Below are 18,542 nucleotides of genomic sequence, written 5' to 3'. Positions count from 1 at the left end.
ATATACATATGACCGTGTATGTATATATGCATGTATTTACATATATGTGTATATGTACACGTATTTATGTATATATATGCACGTATATTTCACTTGAATCTACATTAATCTTATAACAATCCGTAACATTTCATTAAAAATGTAAAGAGAAAAAAACATCTAGAATACAGTAATATGATTGTTGGTGTGTATGTGTGCATATGCACACACGCACGCGCGCACACACGCACATACACACACAGTTTATATGCATATACGAAAAGTGCTTGAAAGATAAATATAGCTGTGCACGTGTGTAATAAAAATGTCCTAACTTTCTTCGAGATTAAGCCGCAGCTGGATGCACTGTAGTAGTTCTAGTCAGTTCGCTCAACATGATCTGTGTAAGTGAAACAAGTAGTGTTTGAACTTATATTTTATTTTTGGTGTAGTTCAGGACTGGTCTCCATACGATATTTGTGTTTCTAATTTATCTGGTAGCAGAATGATTAAGCAGAAGTCTTAACTTCTGGTGATTATTGGACATTATGCAAAACAAACTGTAATGTTAACTTATAACCGAATTGAAATCTTATAAGCACAATTTATTGATAGTTGATCTTTGCCTGTGTGGTCATCGTGGCCGTTGCTGACCCTCAGTACAGCTATGGCACTCCTCGTGCTGCGTCAAGCGAGGAGGTTGAATTCGTGCCAATCCTCAAGGACGACCGTGTCCACGAGGAAGATGGAACTTACAACTTCGACTTCGTAGCTGCCAACGGCATCAGCTTCTCCCAGTCTGGATCCCCTGACGGCGACGAGGACGCTGTGATCAAGGCTGAAGAATATTCGTGAGTCCTGTTTATTCTTCGTACATAAATGGCTGTTTATTTTGGTTTCTTCTGTGCCTGATATTTTCAGGCACCTTCGTGGCTGAAGAGAACCACCTCCCAGTAGCTTCCGAGTTCTCCCACCCAATACCTCAGTTCGTCCTCGACCAGATCGCCCCTTGCTGCCGAGGAAGACCGCCACTGCAGTGACGGCTCCGAAGAAGTTTTCGCTCCTTGTAGACTATGCGGCCGATATATTAATATCGATGCGAAAAATGTATTTATTATCTCTCTGATTTAAAAAAAAAAAAAAAAAATACAAAAATGTTTTCTTACCTACAGGATTTTTGTGACTGCATTTAAAGGCAGTGCATTCTAGGTAAAATAAGAAGAGAGCCTCAGAATTTACGTAGCAGAGATGATAAATCGGACAGAGAAAATTATTTAACAAATACAGATTAAAAACCTTTATTGTATTAATTATGAAATGAGATTTTGCGTAAGTGCACTTTTTAGTCGATACTAACATCAATTAGAGCTACATACTACACTTTCATTGACTTTCTTCGAGATCAAGCCGCAGAGAGGCATCTACAATAAACGTCACGGCCAAGGTCATCTAGAGCTTGTCCGACGCTTTGATGGTATAAAAGGGCAGGCAGCTGGAAACACTGCACTAGTTCCAGTCCAGTCACTCAGCATGAAGTTCGTAAGTGGAACAAGAAGAATTCGAGCTTAAATATTTGTGTAGTTCAGGGCTGGTTTTAATACGATACTTGTGTTTCTAATTTCTCTGGTAGTAGAATGGTTAAGTAGAAGCTTTCTAAACTCTTAACCGCTGGAAGATTTCGTTTGGTGATTATTGGACATTACGCAAAACTTTTAACCGAATTAAAATTATAAAAACATTTTATTGACAGTTGATCCTCGCCTGCGTGGCCGCCGTGGCCGTTGCCGCCCCTCAGTACAGCTATGGCGCTCCTCGTGCTGCATCCAGCGAGGAGGTTGAGTTCGTGCCAATCCTCAAGGACGACCGCGTCCACGAGGAAGATGGAACCTACAACTTCGACTTCGAAGCTGCCAACGGCATCAGCTTCTCCCAGTCTGGATCCCCTGACGGCGACGAGGACGCTGTGATCAAGGCTGGAGAATACTCGTGAGTACCTGTTTATCTTTTACACATAAATGGTTATCTATTTTAGTTATTTATGTGCCTGATATTTTCAATTTTACCATCTAAATACTTTGTTTCTTTATACTTGTTACAGGTACACTGCTCCTGATGGCATTGAAATCCATGTCCGCTTCGTGGCTGACGAGAACGGCTTCCAGCCCCAAGGCGCCCACCTCCCAGTGGCCCCCGAGTTCCCCCACCCAATCCCTCAGTTCGTCCTCGACCAGATCGCAAAGGCCGCCGAGGAGGACCGCAACCGCAGCGACGAATCCGACGAAGTTTCCGCTCCTTCCAGACTTTATGGCCGACCCAACTAAATCGATATGAAATGTGTATTTATTATCTCTGATTAAAAGATCTTTCATACAAATATGTTTCCTTCTTACCTTTGTTTCGTTAATGATTTCAAAATCGGGTCGTTATTTTAATTAGTTAAAAGGACAATGAAAAGATATAAATACAAATATGTTAGTGTAGCTGGGTGTATATATACTGTATATGTGTGTGTGAGTGTGTTTAAAAGGCATTACATCTGACATGTATTCTCGAAGATACAACACAAAATATTCAAACAGGATATGCACATTGCTTCATTTATACGGGTTTTAATTAACGAAAATTAGCACTATAGTTTGATGTATTTAACTGTTTAAGCAGTTCACATTTTCAGAATAAATGTGATTTTTCTTACCGTATTTGTAGGTAAAATAATACAGTGACATCAAATCTACATATTAATATTTCACTAACTGCAATTTATATCAAAGGACTTAAAGTTCATCTTCATTTCCGTGGTAATGTTCTTTCCAACCTCTCTCGTCCCTCTCCTCTTGTGTATGTGTTGTTTTTCGTATATATATATATATATATATATGTATGTATGTGTGTATGTACATGTATGTATATGAACATGTATATATGTATATATACATACATTACACACATTCATGCACACAGACATGCGTGTCTACAAATATGAGTGTATACTGTATGTGTATATATACACACACATATAGATATATGTACTGCATGTATATATATGTGTATACATATGCACACAGCATATGTATATGCATTCACACACATATGTATACTGTGTATTTATATATACATATGACCGTGTATGTATATATGCATGTATATACATGTGTATACATACACATATTTATATATATATATATATATATATATATATATATATATATATGCACACGTATATTTCTCATGAACCTACATTAATCTGATAATAATCCGTAAGATTTCATTGAAAATGGAAAGAGGAAAAGACATCTAAAATACAGTAATGTGATTGTAGGTGTGTAGGTGTTTATATGCACACACACGCGCGCCCACACATGCACATACACACACAGTTTATATGCATATACGAAAAGTCCTTGAAAGATAAATAGAGCTTTGCACGTGTGTAATAAAAATGTCCTAACTTTCTTCGAGATCAAGTCGCAGCTGGATGTACTGTCGTAGTTCTAGTCAGTTCGCTCAACATGATCATTGTAAGTGAAACAAGTAGTGTTTGAGCTTATATTTTATTTTTGGTTTAGTTCAGGACTGGTCTTCATACGATACTTGTGTTTCTAATTTATCTGGTAGTAGAATGAGTAAGCAGAAGTTTGGTGATTATTGGACATTATGCAAAACATACTGTAATGTTAACTTTTAACCGAGTTAAAAGCTTATAAGCACAATTTATTGATAGTTGATCTTTGCCTGTGTGGTCGTCGTGTCCGTTGCCGCCCCTCAGTACAGCTATGGCGCTCCTCGTGCTGCGACAAGCGAGGAGGTTGAGTTCGCGCCAATCCTCAAGGACGACCGTGTGTCCACGAGGAAGATAGAACTTACAACTTCGACTTCGAAGCTGCCAACGGCATCAGCTTCTCCCAGTCTGGATCCCCTGACGGCGACGAGGACGCTGTGATCAAGGCTGAAGAATATTCGTGAGTACCTGTTTATCTTCATACATATATGGCTGTTTATTTTGGTAATTTCTGTGCCTGATATTTTCAATTCTGCTTCTAAAGGTACACTGCTTCTGGTGGCACTGACATCCACCTTACCTTCGTGGCTGACGAGAACCATATCCCAGTGGCTTCCGAGTTCTCCCACCCAATACCTCAGTTCGTCCTCGACCAGATCGCCCCTCGCCGCCGAGGAGGACCACTGCAGTGACGACTCCGAGGAAGTTTTCGCTCCTTGTAGACTATGCGGCCAACATATTAATATCGATGCGAAAAATGTATTTATTATCTCTCTGATTTAAAGATTGTTCATACAAAAATGTTTCCTTACCTACAGGATTTTTTTCTGATTGCATTTAAATGCAGTGCATTCTAGGTAAAAAAAGAAGAGAGCATCAGAATTTACGTAGCAGAGATGATAAATCGGGCAGAGAAAATTATTTAACAACCACAGAGCATTAATTATGAAATGAGATTTTGCGTAAATGCACTTTTTAGTCGATTGCTAACATCAATTAGAGCTACATAGTACACTTTCATTAACTGTAGATTATACCAAAGGACTTAAAGTTCATCTTCCCTTCTGTGGCAATGACGACATTGGGTAATACACCTGTGGGCAGTCATGATCTGTAGAGGTTAGTGGATCAGACACGACTAACGTGAAATAATCTTCCCTTCACGATTCCCCTTTATGTCTACCCAACTCCTCCCTCTTCCCTCGTTTTTGTGTGAGTGAGTGAATGTGTAAATATACTCTGTGTATATATATGTGCGGATTTTCATATATATATATATATATATATATATATATATATGTATATATGTATATACTTATATGTATGTGTATTTATATTACATATGTATATACATATATATGTGTTTGTATGTGTATATATTCAGTACACACACACACAAACACATATACATACACACACATAGATCGATAGATATATATACCTATGCATATACAAACATATATATACATTTTATGTAATATATAGATATAGATATAGATATTGATATATATTTATATATTGATATGTGTGTGCACATATATACGTGTGTCTGTGTGTGTGCAGACATATATATGCATATATATAGTATGTATATGTATATATATACATATATACGTTTTTGTCTGTTGATAACAAAGTATAGATGCATAAGTATTACATATGTATATATCTGTGTAAAAAAACACACACAAACATATGTATACATATACATATATATTGGTTACACATACATATTTATACAAATATATATATATATACAGTTTATATGCATATGCATAAAGTGCTATACACATGTAAAACATGTGCATATATGTATGTTAAAAAATGTCCTAACTTCCAGTTCCAGCCGCAGAAAGGCTTCTCCAGTAAACGTCACGGCCAAGGTCATCTAGAGTTTGCCTGACGCTTTGGTGGTATAAAAGGGCAGGCAGCTGGAAGAACTACACTAGTTCCAGCCTAATCACTCAACATGAAGTTCGTAAGTGAAACATAGCATTCGAGCTCAATATTTTGATACGATACTTCTGTATTTAATTTCTCTGGCAGTAGAAAAGTTAACCCGAAAAGTCTTTATGACTCTGGAAGATCTGGTCTGGTGATCAAAATACATTTTACAAAACAGTCTGTAATGTTAACTTTTACACCAAATTAAAATACAATTTATTGACAGATGATCATCGCCTGTGTGGCCGCTATGGCCGTTGCCGCTCCTCAGTACAGCTATGATGCTCCTCGTGCTGCGTCCAGTGAGGAGCGCGAGTTCGTGCCAATCCTCAAGGACGACCGCGTCCACGAGGAAGATGGAACTTACAACTTCGACTTCGAAGCTGCCAACGGCATCAGCTTCTCTCAGGCTGGATCCCCCGACGGCGACGAAGATGCTGTGATCAAGGCTGGAGAATACTCGTGAGTATGGGTTCTTCTTTCAACTATTTTATACATCAATGCATTTGAGCAGTTTTGTGCTTGATATCGTTTTTCCTATTACTATCAGAATACACTGTAACTTTTATACAGGTACACGGCTCCTGACGGCACTGAAATCCATCTCCGCTTTGTGGCTGACGAGAACGGCTTCCAGCCCCAGGGCGCCCACCTCCCAGTGGCTCCCGCGTTCCCCCACCCGATCCCTCAGTTCGTCCTCGACCAGATTGCCTTCGCCGCCGAAGAAGACCGTAACCGCAGTGACGACTCCGACGAAGTTTCTGCTCCTTCCCGGCTCTACGGCCGACCCAACTAATTTGAATGCGAAATATGTATTTATTTTTATTCTGATTAAAAGACTTATCTTACAATAATGTTTTCATAATACCAACGTTTTTCTCAAGCACTATGAGTAACTACGGATATTACGAAAAGACATAAACATACACGCGCTGTGTGCATAGACGGATAGATAAAACATAGACAGATATACACGAAGCTCTACGTAATTATGTGTATATCTATATATATACATATATACAAATATGCATATATATATATATACATATATATATAAATATGTACATATATATAAATATAAATATATATACAAATATGTATAAATATGTAAATATATATATATATATGTGTGTGTGTGTGTGTGTGTGTGTGTGTGTGTGTGTGTGTGTGTGTGTGTGTGTGTGTGTGTGTACATGTATATATGTATGTGTAAGAATATATATACACTTATTTGCTTATGTTTATATATATGTGTGCGTATATATGTCTATATAAGTATATATATTCGAACCAATCACCTTTAATAGGCATTAGGTTAACAGCAGTCTAACATAATGTAACTTTATTTTTGTAAGAAAATATGAACAGATGCTACTATGAATTTAATCCACATATTCAAAATAAACAGACCCACTGATGTCATACTAAATGTTTACAATAGTCAATCTCAATTTGTTTTTATTTGTACTCGAATGTTATACCCTACTGAGAATACGGGTATGTCTAACATGCAACGTTCATTAAATAAATAAATAAATAAATAAAATCTTATTTTGTACAGAAAGTTAATTTACAAAGTTTTTTAATTGGTGTAAAGATTTTATAGCGTGTGTATGTGCATACTTAGACCATGGAACTACGTGTATTCCCCTTACATGCCCTGGATAAAGATGTTTTAACGAAGTGAAATATCTTTCATGTTTTGCTTCGTTTTTTTTTTTTTTTCTTTTTTCGTTGTTTATGAGTGATTTTACATGATTTGTTGTCACAATGATGGCTAGGATGCAGACGATGATGGGGATAGCACTGGTGATGATAAGGAGAAGGTGATAGTGGTAGTGGTGAAGATTATCAATATTAATACAATTTAATAAGATATTCCTGAACCAAACACGAATTCTAACAAATAATATTGATACTTAATCCTTTTGTCTATGAAAGCTTAATAAGGTAAGATATGGTAATAAGGAAATGCGATAATATCGTTTTCATATCAGAGTAAGAAATACCAAATCAATATTTTTTTCTTACGCACCACCCCTTCTTACAAGGACGCACTTTAATAGATCAAACCTGGCATTGCTATATAAACAGATCAACAATTTCACATTTTTTCCATCTCTCTCTTCCTCAACATATAAATAAATAAATAAATACACACATGTATATAGACAGACAGACGGATAGACAGAAAGAGAGCGATATATATAGAATTATTGATACATAGATATGTCTGCATCTCTTAATCCATTACTATTTGAGAGGATTACGTTAATTTGTGAATACTACATAAAAACTGTCTAAGAAAAAAACTTGTCAAAATAAATGTAAAGCATTGTTGTTGCTTTTTTATCATTAGAAATTGTATTTTTATGACGATGCCGGTTACGCCGAAAGGCTACAAGAAACATCACGGCCAAGGGCACCAAGTGTTTGCTTGCTCCTACGATGGTATAAAAGGGCTGGCAGCTAAGAGCACTGCACTAGTTCCAGTCTACTCGTACTCACTCAACATGAAGTTCGTAAGTGAAATGAGTAGTATTCCGAGAATTAATTTTAGCATCCAAACAAAATTAATAATAAACGGGATCAAATAATCTATTCGAAGTGATCTTGCATTATACTTCTATTGTGAGGTTTTGTCTGCTGTAAAGTTCTTCATACGGTATTGCCCAATGAAAAAAAAATGATTATCAGAATGCATGTTTGCAGTATGATTTGCTTTGTTTATCCGAGCTATTGTGTCGCACATTTAGTGTTAAATACGAATCAAAGACAACTTTATGAGATGGAATTTCGATATACTGCACATTTATGATTAAAAGGATACATGACAAAGACAGCTGTTGAGCTAGTTTTACTAGATTTTTACTGTTAATCTGATCTACAGCTGATTATCGCCTGTGTCGCCGCCGTGGCCGTCGCCGCTCCTCAGTACAGCTATGATGCTCCTCGTGCGGCGTCCAGTGAGGAGCGCGAGTTCGTGCCAATCCTCAAGGACGACCGCGTCCACGAGGAAGATGGAACTTACAACTTCGACTTCGAAGCTGCCAACGGCATCAGCTTCTCCCAGTCTGGATCCCCCGATGGTGATGAGGACGCTGTGATCAAGGCTGGAGAGTACTCGTGAGTACTCGTTCCTCTATCAAATTCCATACATTAGTAATATTGACATTTGGATTATTTTGTGCTTCATATTATACTATCTGCTTACACTGTAAATTAACAATTTATACAGGTACACTGCTCCTGACGGCACTGAAATCCACCTTACCTTCGTGGCTGACGAGAACGGCTTCCAGCCCCAAGGCGCCCACCTGCCCGTGGCCCCCGAGTTCCCCCACCCTATCCCTCAGTTCGTCCTCGACCAGATCGCAAAGGCCGCCGAGGAGGACCGCAACCGCAGCGACGACTCCGACGAAATTTCCGCTCCTTCCAGACTTTATGGCCGACCCAACTAAATAGCAATGCAAATGATGTATTTATTCGATAACTGATATAATATTTTATACAAAGATACGTTTTTCTTTTGCCAACGCTATTTCTCTTCGTCAAGATAACATGATAATTTCCAAGTCAAACTTCAAGAATGATTTCACTGATAATCAAATAGATGCTGATAAATAGTGGCTGGTCTGAAATTTTCACAAACAATGCTGAAACTGCTGTAGATAATTGACCTGAATTTGAAAATATATCCCGGAAGCTATATTAGATGTATTAAGTATTTAAAAAACAATAATTATATATATACATTTTATATATATACCAAGCACACGCACACAAACACACACGTGTCTGTTCATATATTTACAAGCAAATACATGTGTGCATATTGTGTGTGTGTCTATATATATATATATATATATATATATATATATATATATATATATATATATATACATACATATGTTGTGTGTGTATATATATATTGTGTGTGTTATATATATGTATATAATTATACATATATATAATATATATATACTAAGCACACAAACTCAAGCACACGCACACAAACACATGTGTGTTTATATATGTGTGTATATATATTTATGAGTATATATACACCTGTGTGTTTGGCGTATACATAATATACATATATATACATATACGTATGTATTTATAAGTGCATATATATACATATATGTATGCGTATGTATATATACATAATATATACATATATATCAAAGATACACAAACGCAAATACACACATTTGTATTTGCATGGTTATATATATTTATGTATATACGTGTGTGTTTGTGTGTGTGTGGGCATGCTTGTATATGTGAGAGAATGTTTGTGTGTCTGAGCATGTTTGTGTGTCTGAGCATGTTTGCATGTGTGTGTGGGCATGCTTGTGTATGTGAGAGAATGTTTGTGTGTCTGAGCATGTTTGTATGTGTGTGTGCATGCTTGTGTGCGTGTGTGTGTGTGCATGCTTGTGAGCATGCTTGTGTGTGTGTGTGTGTGTGTGTTTGTCATGAACAGAATATGTTTTCATATATCTCCCCCGAAAACCTAGGGTGAGTAAAGATCTAGCAGGAGCGATGGGCAATGGTGATTTGTGGTACCAAAACAGCATAGGCTATGGATGAATTACGATGCCTATGACAAAATCTTCAACGGGAAACCACCTTCGTATTATCCCTTGTACAGCCACAGTCTATGATTCCATAAAAGTTAAACATCAGTGGCGTGAATAGAGCCTGACTCTAAAACGACAATTCAATATGTGCGTATGTGTGTGCAATGTGTGTGTATATATATATATATATATATATATATATATATATATATATGTGTGTGTGTGTGTGTGTGTGTGTGTGTGTGTGTGTGTGTGTGTATGCGTGTGTATATGAATATGTATATATATACTTATTTACAGGTACATATACATATGCAGCGCCCCATTCACATGTTTAAATACATATTAGATTTAATATTTAATTACGGTTGGATTTTTAGAAATATAAAAATAATTAACAGTACTTTTATTTTCTTGAGATTGACTCTGGAAGATGATATAAAAACATGAACAAAAAGCATATTATATTCATGCCAAACCATTTCTAATACTTGATGGCTATGTAACATGTACCGGACAATCGTAAACCAACACACATGAACCCACATTTATTATTTTCAAGGGTAGGAAATGCATTTAAAATTAAACGAAACCAATTGTTTGCGAGGAAAGGAAAATAAATACTGAAATATATATGATCGGTAGCTAGAGAAAATAAAAGTTGATCCGTCGTGATCATAAAATAATAAATACGAAATTATACGTTTTTTTTTCATATTCACGAAACCTTACAAGGATTTTCAGGCAATACTGCAAAACAATGAGTACTAAGAATCAGATAAGAAAATATCTAAGAATGTTTTTGTTGTAGAAATAAAATATGAAAAAATGCCAAAATTATTTTCATATGCGGTAAAGTAAACTCCAACCAAGATCTTGTTAAACTTATGTGTTTGAGAATTGTAAAGCGATCTTCGAAATAGTTATACATCCCAATAATGATCTGACATGTTAAGGTAAATCGTATGAAGTATCTTTTCGTTCACTTTTTTTTTTTTTTTTTTTTTTTTTTTTTTTTTTAATGAAGCCGGTTACGCTGAAAGGCAGGTGCAGAAAATGTCACGGCCAAGGTCATTCGCAGCTTATTTAAGGCGACAATGGTATAAAAGAGCAGTCGGCTAGAAGCACTACACTCGTTTCAGTTTAATCATCCAACATGAAGTTCGTAAGTTAAACGTGTAGTATTTATACGTAGACGATTGAGACTGACTAATCTATGTGATTTGAAATTGCACATAGAAAACGAAGTAGTGTAAATCTCTCTCATGGATTTATATGATAGTAACATAGCTCCTAAAGGTATATTTTTTTAGGACTTAGAATAAGCAGTGGAGTAGGTCTTCATCTCTTGTCCGTTAGATTTTTTCTGTACTTAGATTAGTCTAAATTTGCGAAAAGTTAACAGATACTATCGATCCATTTAAAGCTGATCATCGCTTTTTTTTTTATTTTTTTTTTTTATGGCGACGCCGGTTACACTGAAAGGCTACAAGAAACATCACGGCCAAGGTCACCAAGTGTTTGCTTGCTCCTACGTGGTATAAAAGAGCAGGCAGCTAAGAGCACTGCACTAGTTCCAGTCTACTCGTACTCACTCAACATGAAGTTCGTAAGTGAAATGAGTAGTATTCCGAGAATGACTTTTAGCATTTCAATAATAAAGTCGAGATAAAACTCTTTCAAAGTCATGTTGCATTAAAGATGCAATTTGAGTTTTTTATTTATAGTTTGTTTTGCCTTGTTCGAGCTGTTGCGTCGTATCTAGAGTATTAAAAACAAATAAAAGAAATTATGGGACAATTTCAATACACCGCACATTTATGGATAAAAAGTATAGAAGACAAAGACAGCGGTTTAGTTAGATTTACTAGATTTTGTTGATATGATCTACAGCTGTCATTATACTATCGATCCATTTTTCAGCTGATCCTCGCCTGTGTCGCCGCCGTGGCCGTCGCCGCTCCTCAGTACAGCTATGATGCACCTCGTGCTGCATCCAGTGAGGAGCGCGAGTTCGTGCCAATCCTCAAGGACGACCGCGTCCACGAGGAAGATGGAACTTACAACTTTGGCTTCGAAGCTGCCAACGGCATCAGCTTCTCCCAGTCTGGATCCCCCGACGGTGATGAGGACGCTGTGATCAAGGCTGGAGAATACTCGTGAGTACTCGTTCTTCTATCAAATCTTCCATCCATCAGTAATATTGACATTGGATACTTGTGTGCTTCATATTGTTTTCTGTTTTTCTACCTGATTACAATGTAAATGTACAATTTCTACAGGTACACTGCTCCTGATGGCACTGAAATCCATCTCCGCTTCGTGGCTGACGAGAACGGCTTCCAGCCTCAGGGCGCTCACCTGCCAGTGGCTCCCGAGTTCCCCCACCCTATCCCTCAGTTCGTCCTCGACCAGATCGCAAAGGCCGCCGAGGAGGACCGCAACCGCAGCGACGACTCCGACGAAGTTTCCGCTCCTTCCAGACTGTATGGCCGACCCAACTAAATAGCAATGCAAATTATGTATTTATTTGATAACTGATATAATATCTTATACAAAAATACGTTTTTCTCTTACCAACGCTATTTTTCTTAATCGAGATAACATGATCATTTAAAAAGCAAACCTCAAGAATGATTACATAGCTAACCCAAATTTGAAAATATTTTCCCGAAGCGAGATTAGATATATCAAGTATTTAAAAATTCTGTAATATGCAACGAAATAGTGAATCTCGAATATATATGCATTATCGTTTAACCTTATTTCTTTCAAGTGTAGGTTGCAACTATAGGGAGATGCATTCATGAAAAGGAGCACTGAGGAAATACTTATGTGGTCGATTGTTATCTAGAACTGCATGCGTTCTTATTACTTCAGGCATTTGAAGCAATGAAAACATCGACAAACTTCTTTTCTCTCTCATTCTCTCTCTATATATTATATATGTGCGTATCTCTCACTCTCTTTGTCTGTATATATTTACAATCAGGTGTGTGTGTGTGTGTATATACATATATATATATATATATATATATATATATATATATATATATATATATAATATACATATATGTGTGTGTGTGCTTATTATATATCATATACATTATATATATATACCAAACACATACGAACACAAGCACACACGTGTGTGTCGGAACGTATGTAGACCAAAAATACACAATCACAAACATATATTTGTATTTGTTTGTATATGGGTGTTTGTGTATGTGTGTCATAAAAATAATTTATTTCATTGTATACTTTTATGGTTATATATATAAAGCGTTACACTGTATCCGGCCATGCCGAGTCCTCAAAAGCCTAGGTTCTAAACTAGATACTATCTAGTAAGATCCCTACTTAAGCAGGAGCGATGGGCAGTGGTGATTTGTGGTACCAAAGCAGCATAGGCTACGGATGAACTACAACGCCTGTGACAAAAACTTCAGCGGGAAACCACCTCTGTATTATCCCCTTGTATAGCCACAGTCTATGATTCCATAAAAGTTAAACATCAGGGGCGTGAAAAGAGCCTGACTCTAAACCGCAATTAATATATATATATATATATATATATATATATATATATATATATATATATATTCATGTATGTATGTATATGTTTATCTTATTTATATACATGTGCGTGTATATTTGTATATATAAATATGTTATTTATTTATACATATATCGTTATATATACAGATACATGCATACATATATATATATATATATATATATATATATATATATATATATATATATATATATATATATATATATACAGTGCTCCACTCGAATCATATTTAAATACATATTAGTTTTGATATAAATTATGGTTGAATTTTCAGAATTGTAAAAGTAATTAACAGTACTTTTTTCTTAAGATAGACTCTGGAAGATGATATAAAAATATAAACAAAAAGCATATTCTATTCCTGCCAAACCATTTCCAGAACTTAATGTCTATGTAACATGTGCCTGACTCTCGTAAACCAACGCACACGCACCCACATTTATTTTCCAGGAACAGAGATTAAACGAAAATATTATTTTGCGAGGAAAGGAAAATAAATATATGATCGGCGGCTAGAGAAGGAATAAAAATAGATCCGTCGCGATCTTAACATTATATGTTCATAAAGATGAAATTATACTGTTTTTTTTTTCATCACGAAACATTATAGTGATTTGCATTCAACATTGCAATATACTGAATACTAATTATCAGGAAAGAAAACGTTTCAGAATGCTCTTTCTGTCTTATTAAGATTTGAAAAAAATACCTTATGTGTTTGAGATTAGTGGCACCGGTCCACGAAATAAGTATATATGCCAATAACTTTTTGACATTTTTAGGTCATTCGTATGAAGCGACTCTCTTTTTTTTAACGAACCCGTATACGCTGTAAGGCAGGTGCAGAGTTAGTTTGATGCTATAAAATAGCAGACAGCTAGGAGCACTGCACTAGTCTAATCATCCAACATGAAGGTCGTAAGTTACACGTGAAATTTTCGCATGTAGACGAGTTAGACTGCCTAATCTGTGTGATTTCGAACTGTATATAAAAGGAAACTTTCAATTAATATCGGCTGTACTATAAATCTTTCATGGATTTATATTACAGAAACATAGCTGCTGAAGGTTTTAATATTTTAACACTGTTAGAACAAACAGTGCAGCATGTCTTCCTCTCTAGTCCATTAGATTTTGCTGTACTTATATGAGATAAAAACAAATCTGGCAAACGCTAACGGAATAGAATCAGTCATACTATCGATCCAATTTACAGCTGAGCATCGCCTGTGTGGCCGCCGTGGTCGTCGCCGCCCCTCAGAACAGCTATGATGCTCCTCGTGTTGCGTCCAATGAGGAGCGCGAGTTCGTGCCAATCCTCAAGGACGACCGCGTCCACGAGGAAGATGAAACTTACAACTTCGACTTTGAAGCTGCCAACGGCATCAGCTTCTCCCAGGCTGGATCCCCCGACACTGACGAGGACGCTGTGATCAAGGCAGGAGAATACTCGTATTATAATGTGTCCTCCTTACATTAAAGTGTTTAAATTTGTCTTTCTACCATGTTTTATTTGAATATCTTAATTTCGCTAATGATACAGGTACACTGCTCCTGATGGCACTGAAATCCATGTCCGCTTCGTGGCTGACGAGAATGGCTTCCAGCCACGGGTAACCCACCTCCCAGTGGCTCCCGCGTTCCCCCACCCGATCCCTCAGTTCGTCCTCGACCAGATCGCCTTCGCCGCCGAGGAGAGGACCGCAACCGCGCCCGCAACGACAACTCCGACGAAGTTTCCGCTCATTCCAGACTCTACGGCCGACCCAACTAAATGTTGAAGCAGTTAATGTATTTATTCTATAACTCATGTGTTTCATAAAAAATAAAAAATTGTTTGTCATTCCATCGCTGTTATCATTCTGAACATCGAAATGAAAATTATGAGTTGCTGCTACTCTTGCCGGTTGTTATTCTCGCTCTCTCTTCCTCAGTAACACTCTCTATATGTATGTGTGCCTTTTTATTCTTAAATGGCTATCGTGTTTGTCGTAATTTTCCAAAACGACAAGAAAAGTTTCAATGTTCCACGGGTTACGTGCATTCCAGACATTGTCCGCTGTCTACACTCCAAGCCATTATTTCTGGCAGTCACTTCTAACACCTACCGATAATTTCAAGACAAGATCATTTTATGTCTGCCAATCAGATAAAGACATTAATACATATTAATATATTTAAAACTGCCAGATTCCCTTCCAAGCTTGACACAATCAGATAGAACGCACCACTGTATAATTTCGAGAGACAAGAGTAACGGCATTCCTCACTCCCAGGCTACATTCCCAGACAGTGAGGAGGATTTATGGTCCAATATAAGCGATTCAATGCGATTTTGAATTTGAAAATGTATTTTTGTATAGATTGATTATCTTCCATTATTTTGCATTATACTGTTATATCAGAGTTGCTGGTCGCACGATAATCATCTGCAGAAATGATTATAGTGTTCACATCATGCATGTAATCGCTTGTATTTCATAATAAGATGATTTACTAATCAAATATCAAATGCATGTTTGCTATCTCTAATTGTTGTACTATACTAAACTTTATTTTCTGTTGGATCTAGCAATAGTTCAGAAACAAATAGCAATAGCCAAAAAAAAAAAGCAATGCAAGTTTACGACGCACTGTCATAAACTGAAACTGATCAAGAAACTGAAGCAGCGTGCGTTCAGCATTCTTGTGAACGAATCTGCAGGTATTTCTAGACTTCAGAATATTTACGTTAAGTCTCCAGGGAATAATAAAAAAAAAAAAAAGAAAAAAAAAAATTGCAATCCTTTCCATGCACAAGCTTTTTTTTTTATTTTCCAAAGACAAACATTTTCTTGGTCAGCTGATCTTCTCAAACAAGTGTCATTTTTACTTTTAGTAATAAGCGAGATACAACGTAGAAATACAACAATGTAGTCTTACTTCAGAAAAAAAATGTGTTATACGTAATCGAAAGTCATTCCGTTCACTTATTGAATATATACTGTGTTTGGCCAACACAGATCACACAAATAATTTCATATTCCTGTTTTGGAAGTAGATGAAAATTCGTATGTATTCGTTCGTATGTATACTTTTGTGTATATGTGCATATATCTACATATATATATACATTTATATACATATATATATATATATATATATATTAACGTGTATATATATATACATATATATGTGTGGATGTGTGTAGATAGATATATTTGTGTGTGTGTGTGTGTGTGTGTGTGTGTGTAGATAGATAGATATATTTGTGTGTGTGTGTATTACAGGTAAATGTTTTTGCATGTATGTGTGTTGTATGAATGTATGTATGCCAGTGTTTGTGTGTGTGTGTGTGCGTGTGTGTGTGTGTGTGTGTGTGTGTGTGTGTGTGTGTGTGTGTGTGTGTGTGTGTGTGTGTGTGTGTGTGTGTGTGTGTGTGCGCGCGTACTAAAATAATTAAAATAGGCCTACGCAATTAATTGTGGGGAGAAGCGACCCTCCATTCCACCCTCATTTCACAGCCATGACCTTTACCTGCATTCTCTGCGTGTGTGATAGGACTCGGCGTGAGGTCATTTCTCAAGAATACGTGATGACCGTAGGAGCAAAACACACACACACACACACACACACACACACACACACACACACACACACACACACACACACACATACACACACACACACACATCACCTGCGCAAACACGTTTTACATACACTTTGATAAAACCGGTACATAACGCAGACATTTCTGCAAATGGTAATTAAGTACGGATTCCCTAAATTTCTGGCCTTTACTATAAAAAATAGATTTTTTTTTTTTTTTTTTTTTTTTTTTTTTTTGCCCAGCATGGACAAGAAGTGTCACATATGTTACTGCAACCCCATGTTCAATGAAAGTGAACGGTATTTTCCATTATAGTCGCCGTTTGAGAAATGTCATATTGATGGAGTAAATCAGGAGATAATAGGAAAAAAAACATACCCAGTGACTATAAAAATGGGTATACTATTTTCTAATGACAATAGTTGTGTATATACTGTATAGAAGGAATATGTATAATGAAAAAATAACATTTAAAACGTTTAAGTATTTTTTCTTACTCGTACTGTAAATGTTATCATTGTTATTGCTACTAACGTTACTAATATTGAAGAATGTGTATTAAACTCATAGTAAGCATTTCCATTGCGTAAGTATGAATATTAGGAATATTGCATTATCATTGCTACGGAGACGGATAGGCAAAATAATTGAATGGTATCAACAAAAAGAGTGCGTATTTATTTCTCTTTATTTATACTTCAGTCTCACTTATATACTTAGAACACACACAGTCCCTATAGTTTATTATTCGTATGTTTCATTAATGCTACTGAGTTACAGTCAATACCTTTTATATGGTTGGTGTAATAAATCTTTCTAATACTGTGTAAACATGTATCCTAGGTATATGCGTTTATGTACACTCAATAATAGCAAAAACTACCGTAGTAAAGCCTGCAGTGAAAGTCCTATATCGACTATAAGCGCCGACGAGCTGTAAACTGTAAGAAATTATTTACAATGTGACAAATACAGATATATTAACATGCACGCAAACAATCATTATGAAACCCTACAAGTCATAAGTTATATTCATTGAACAAAACAAATACATACTTGAAATAAACGACCTTTCTATAGTCGTGTCTGCCGAACGAACTGTCACACGACCGGCCGTCACGTACCCCTAGAGGTGTTAATAAAAACAGGAACACTTTCATCTTTACCCGTAATTACACGAACATTTAATGGGGCAATAACGCCAGGTTCTCGAAGTTCAGGGTCAAGAGCATGATGGTCTGGTTACCTGGCAATGGTAAATGTGTACAAATTAGGAAGTAAAAGTTTGGTTGCTTTACTAATTCAATGTTGTCGGATGGAATTCGTGAGATGGATTTCCTTCTTAATGAATGTAATCATAATCCT

General features: G+C 36.4%; 4 protein-coding genes across 4 annotated transcripts; all 4 read left to right on the top strand.

Annotated features, from left to right (window-relative positions):
- Positions 1-1,509: 1,509 nt before the first annotated feature.
- LOC125025675 (cuticle protein CP14.6-like) lies at positions 1,510-2,349 on the top strand. The gene is made up of 3 exons (XM_047613793.1): positions 1,510-1,518; positions 1,730-1,965; positions 2,078-2,349. Exons 1-3 carry the CDS (start codon positions 1,510-1,512, stop codon positions 2,298-2,300), a joined length of 468 nt encoding a protein of 155 aa, XP_047469749.1. The 3' UTR covers positions 2,301-2,349.
- A 5,576-nt stretch (positions 2,350-7,925) lies between these two features.
- LOC125025674 (cuticle protein CP14.6-like) lies at positions 7,926-8,937 on the top strand. The gene is made up of 3 exons (XM_047613792.1): positions 7,926-7,944; positions 8,313-8,548; positions 8,661-8,937. The coding sequence occupies exons 1-3, from the start codon at positions 7,936-7,938 to the stop codon at positions 8,881-8,883; spliced, it is 468 nt and encodes a 155-aa protein (XP_047469748.1). The 5' UTR covers positions 7,926-7,935; the 3' UTR covers positions 8,884-8,937.
- A 2,592-nt stretch (positions 8,938-11,529) lies between these two features.
- LOC125025676 (cuticle protein CP14.6-like) lies at positions 11,530-12,569 on the top strand. Its single transcript, XM_047613794.1, has 3 exons — positions 11,530-11,617; positions 11,932-12,167; positions 12,291-12,569. Exons 1-3 carry the CDS (start codon positions 11,609-11,611, stop codon positions 12,511-12,513), a joined length of 468 nt encoding a protein of 155 aa, XP_047469750.1. The 5' UTR covers positions 11,530-11,608; the 3' UTR covers positions 12,514-12,569.
- Positions 12,570-14,497: 1,928 nt separating this feature from the next.
- Positions 14,498-15,927, top strand: LOC125025475 (cuticle protein CP14.6-like). Its single transcript, XM_047613488.1, has 4 exons — positions 14,498-14,506; positions 14,805-15,040; positions 15,132-15,248; positions 15,792-15,927. The coding sequence occupies exons 1-4, from the start codon at positions 14,498-14,500 to the stop codon at positions 15,925-15,927; spliced, it is 498 nt and encodes a 165-aa protein (XP_047469444.1).
- Positions 15,928-18,542: the final 2,615 nt, after the last annotated feature.

The sequence above is a fragment of the Penaeus chinensis genome, chromosome 5 (genome assembly GCF_019202785.1).
Source record: "Penaeus chinensis breed Huanghai No. 1 chromosome 5, ASM1920278v2, whole genome shotgun sequence".
NCBI lineage: Eukaryota > Metazoa > Arthropoda > Malacostraca > Decapoda > Penaeidae > Penaeus > Penaeus chinensis.
This window is presented reverse-complemented; position numbering and strand designations above follow the sequence as displayed.

What these genes read in the sequence shown, in the direction of transcription:
- LOC125025676 (XM_047613794.1), top strand. An exon ending in ATCAAGGCTGGAGAATACTC is followed by an intron (nt 12,168 to 12,290) that starts GTGAGTACTCGT and finishes CAATTTCTACAG; the next exon opens with GTACACTGCTCCTGATGGCA.
- LOC125025475 (XM_047613488.1), top strand. An exon ending in ATCAAGGCAGGAGAATACTC is followed by an intron (nt 15,041 to 15,131) that starts GTATTATAATGT and finishes CTAATGATACAG; the next exon opens with GTACACTGCTCCTGATGGCA. An exon ending in TTCCCCCACCCGATCCCTCA is followed by an intron (nt 15,249 to 15,791) that starts GTTCGTCCTCGA and finishes TTCCCTTCCAAG; the next exon opens with CTTGACACAATCAGATAGAA.
- LOC125025674 (XM_047613792.1), top strand. An exon ending in ATCAAGGCTGGAGAGTACTC is followed by an intron (nt 8,549 to 8,660) that starts GTGAGTACTCGT and finishes CAATTTATACAG; the next exon opens with GTACACTGCTCCTGACGGCA.
- LOC125025675 (XM_047613793.1), top strand. An exon ending in ATCAAGGCTGGAGAATACTC is followed by an intron (nt 1,966 to 2,077) that starts GTGAGTACCTGT and finishes TACTTGTTACAG; the next exon opens with GTACACTGCTCCTGATGGCA.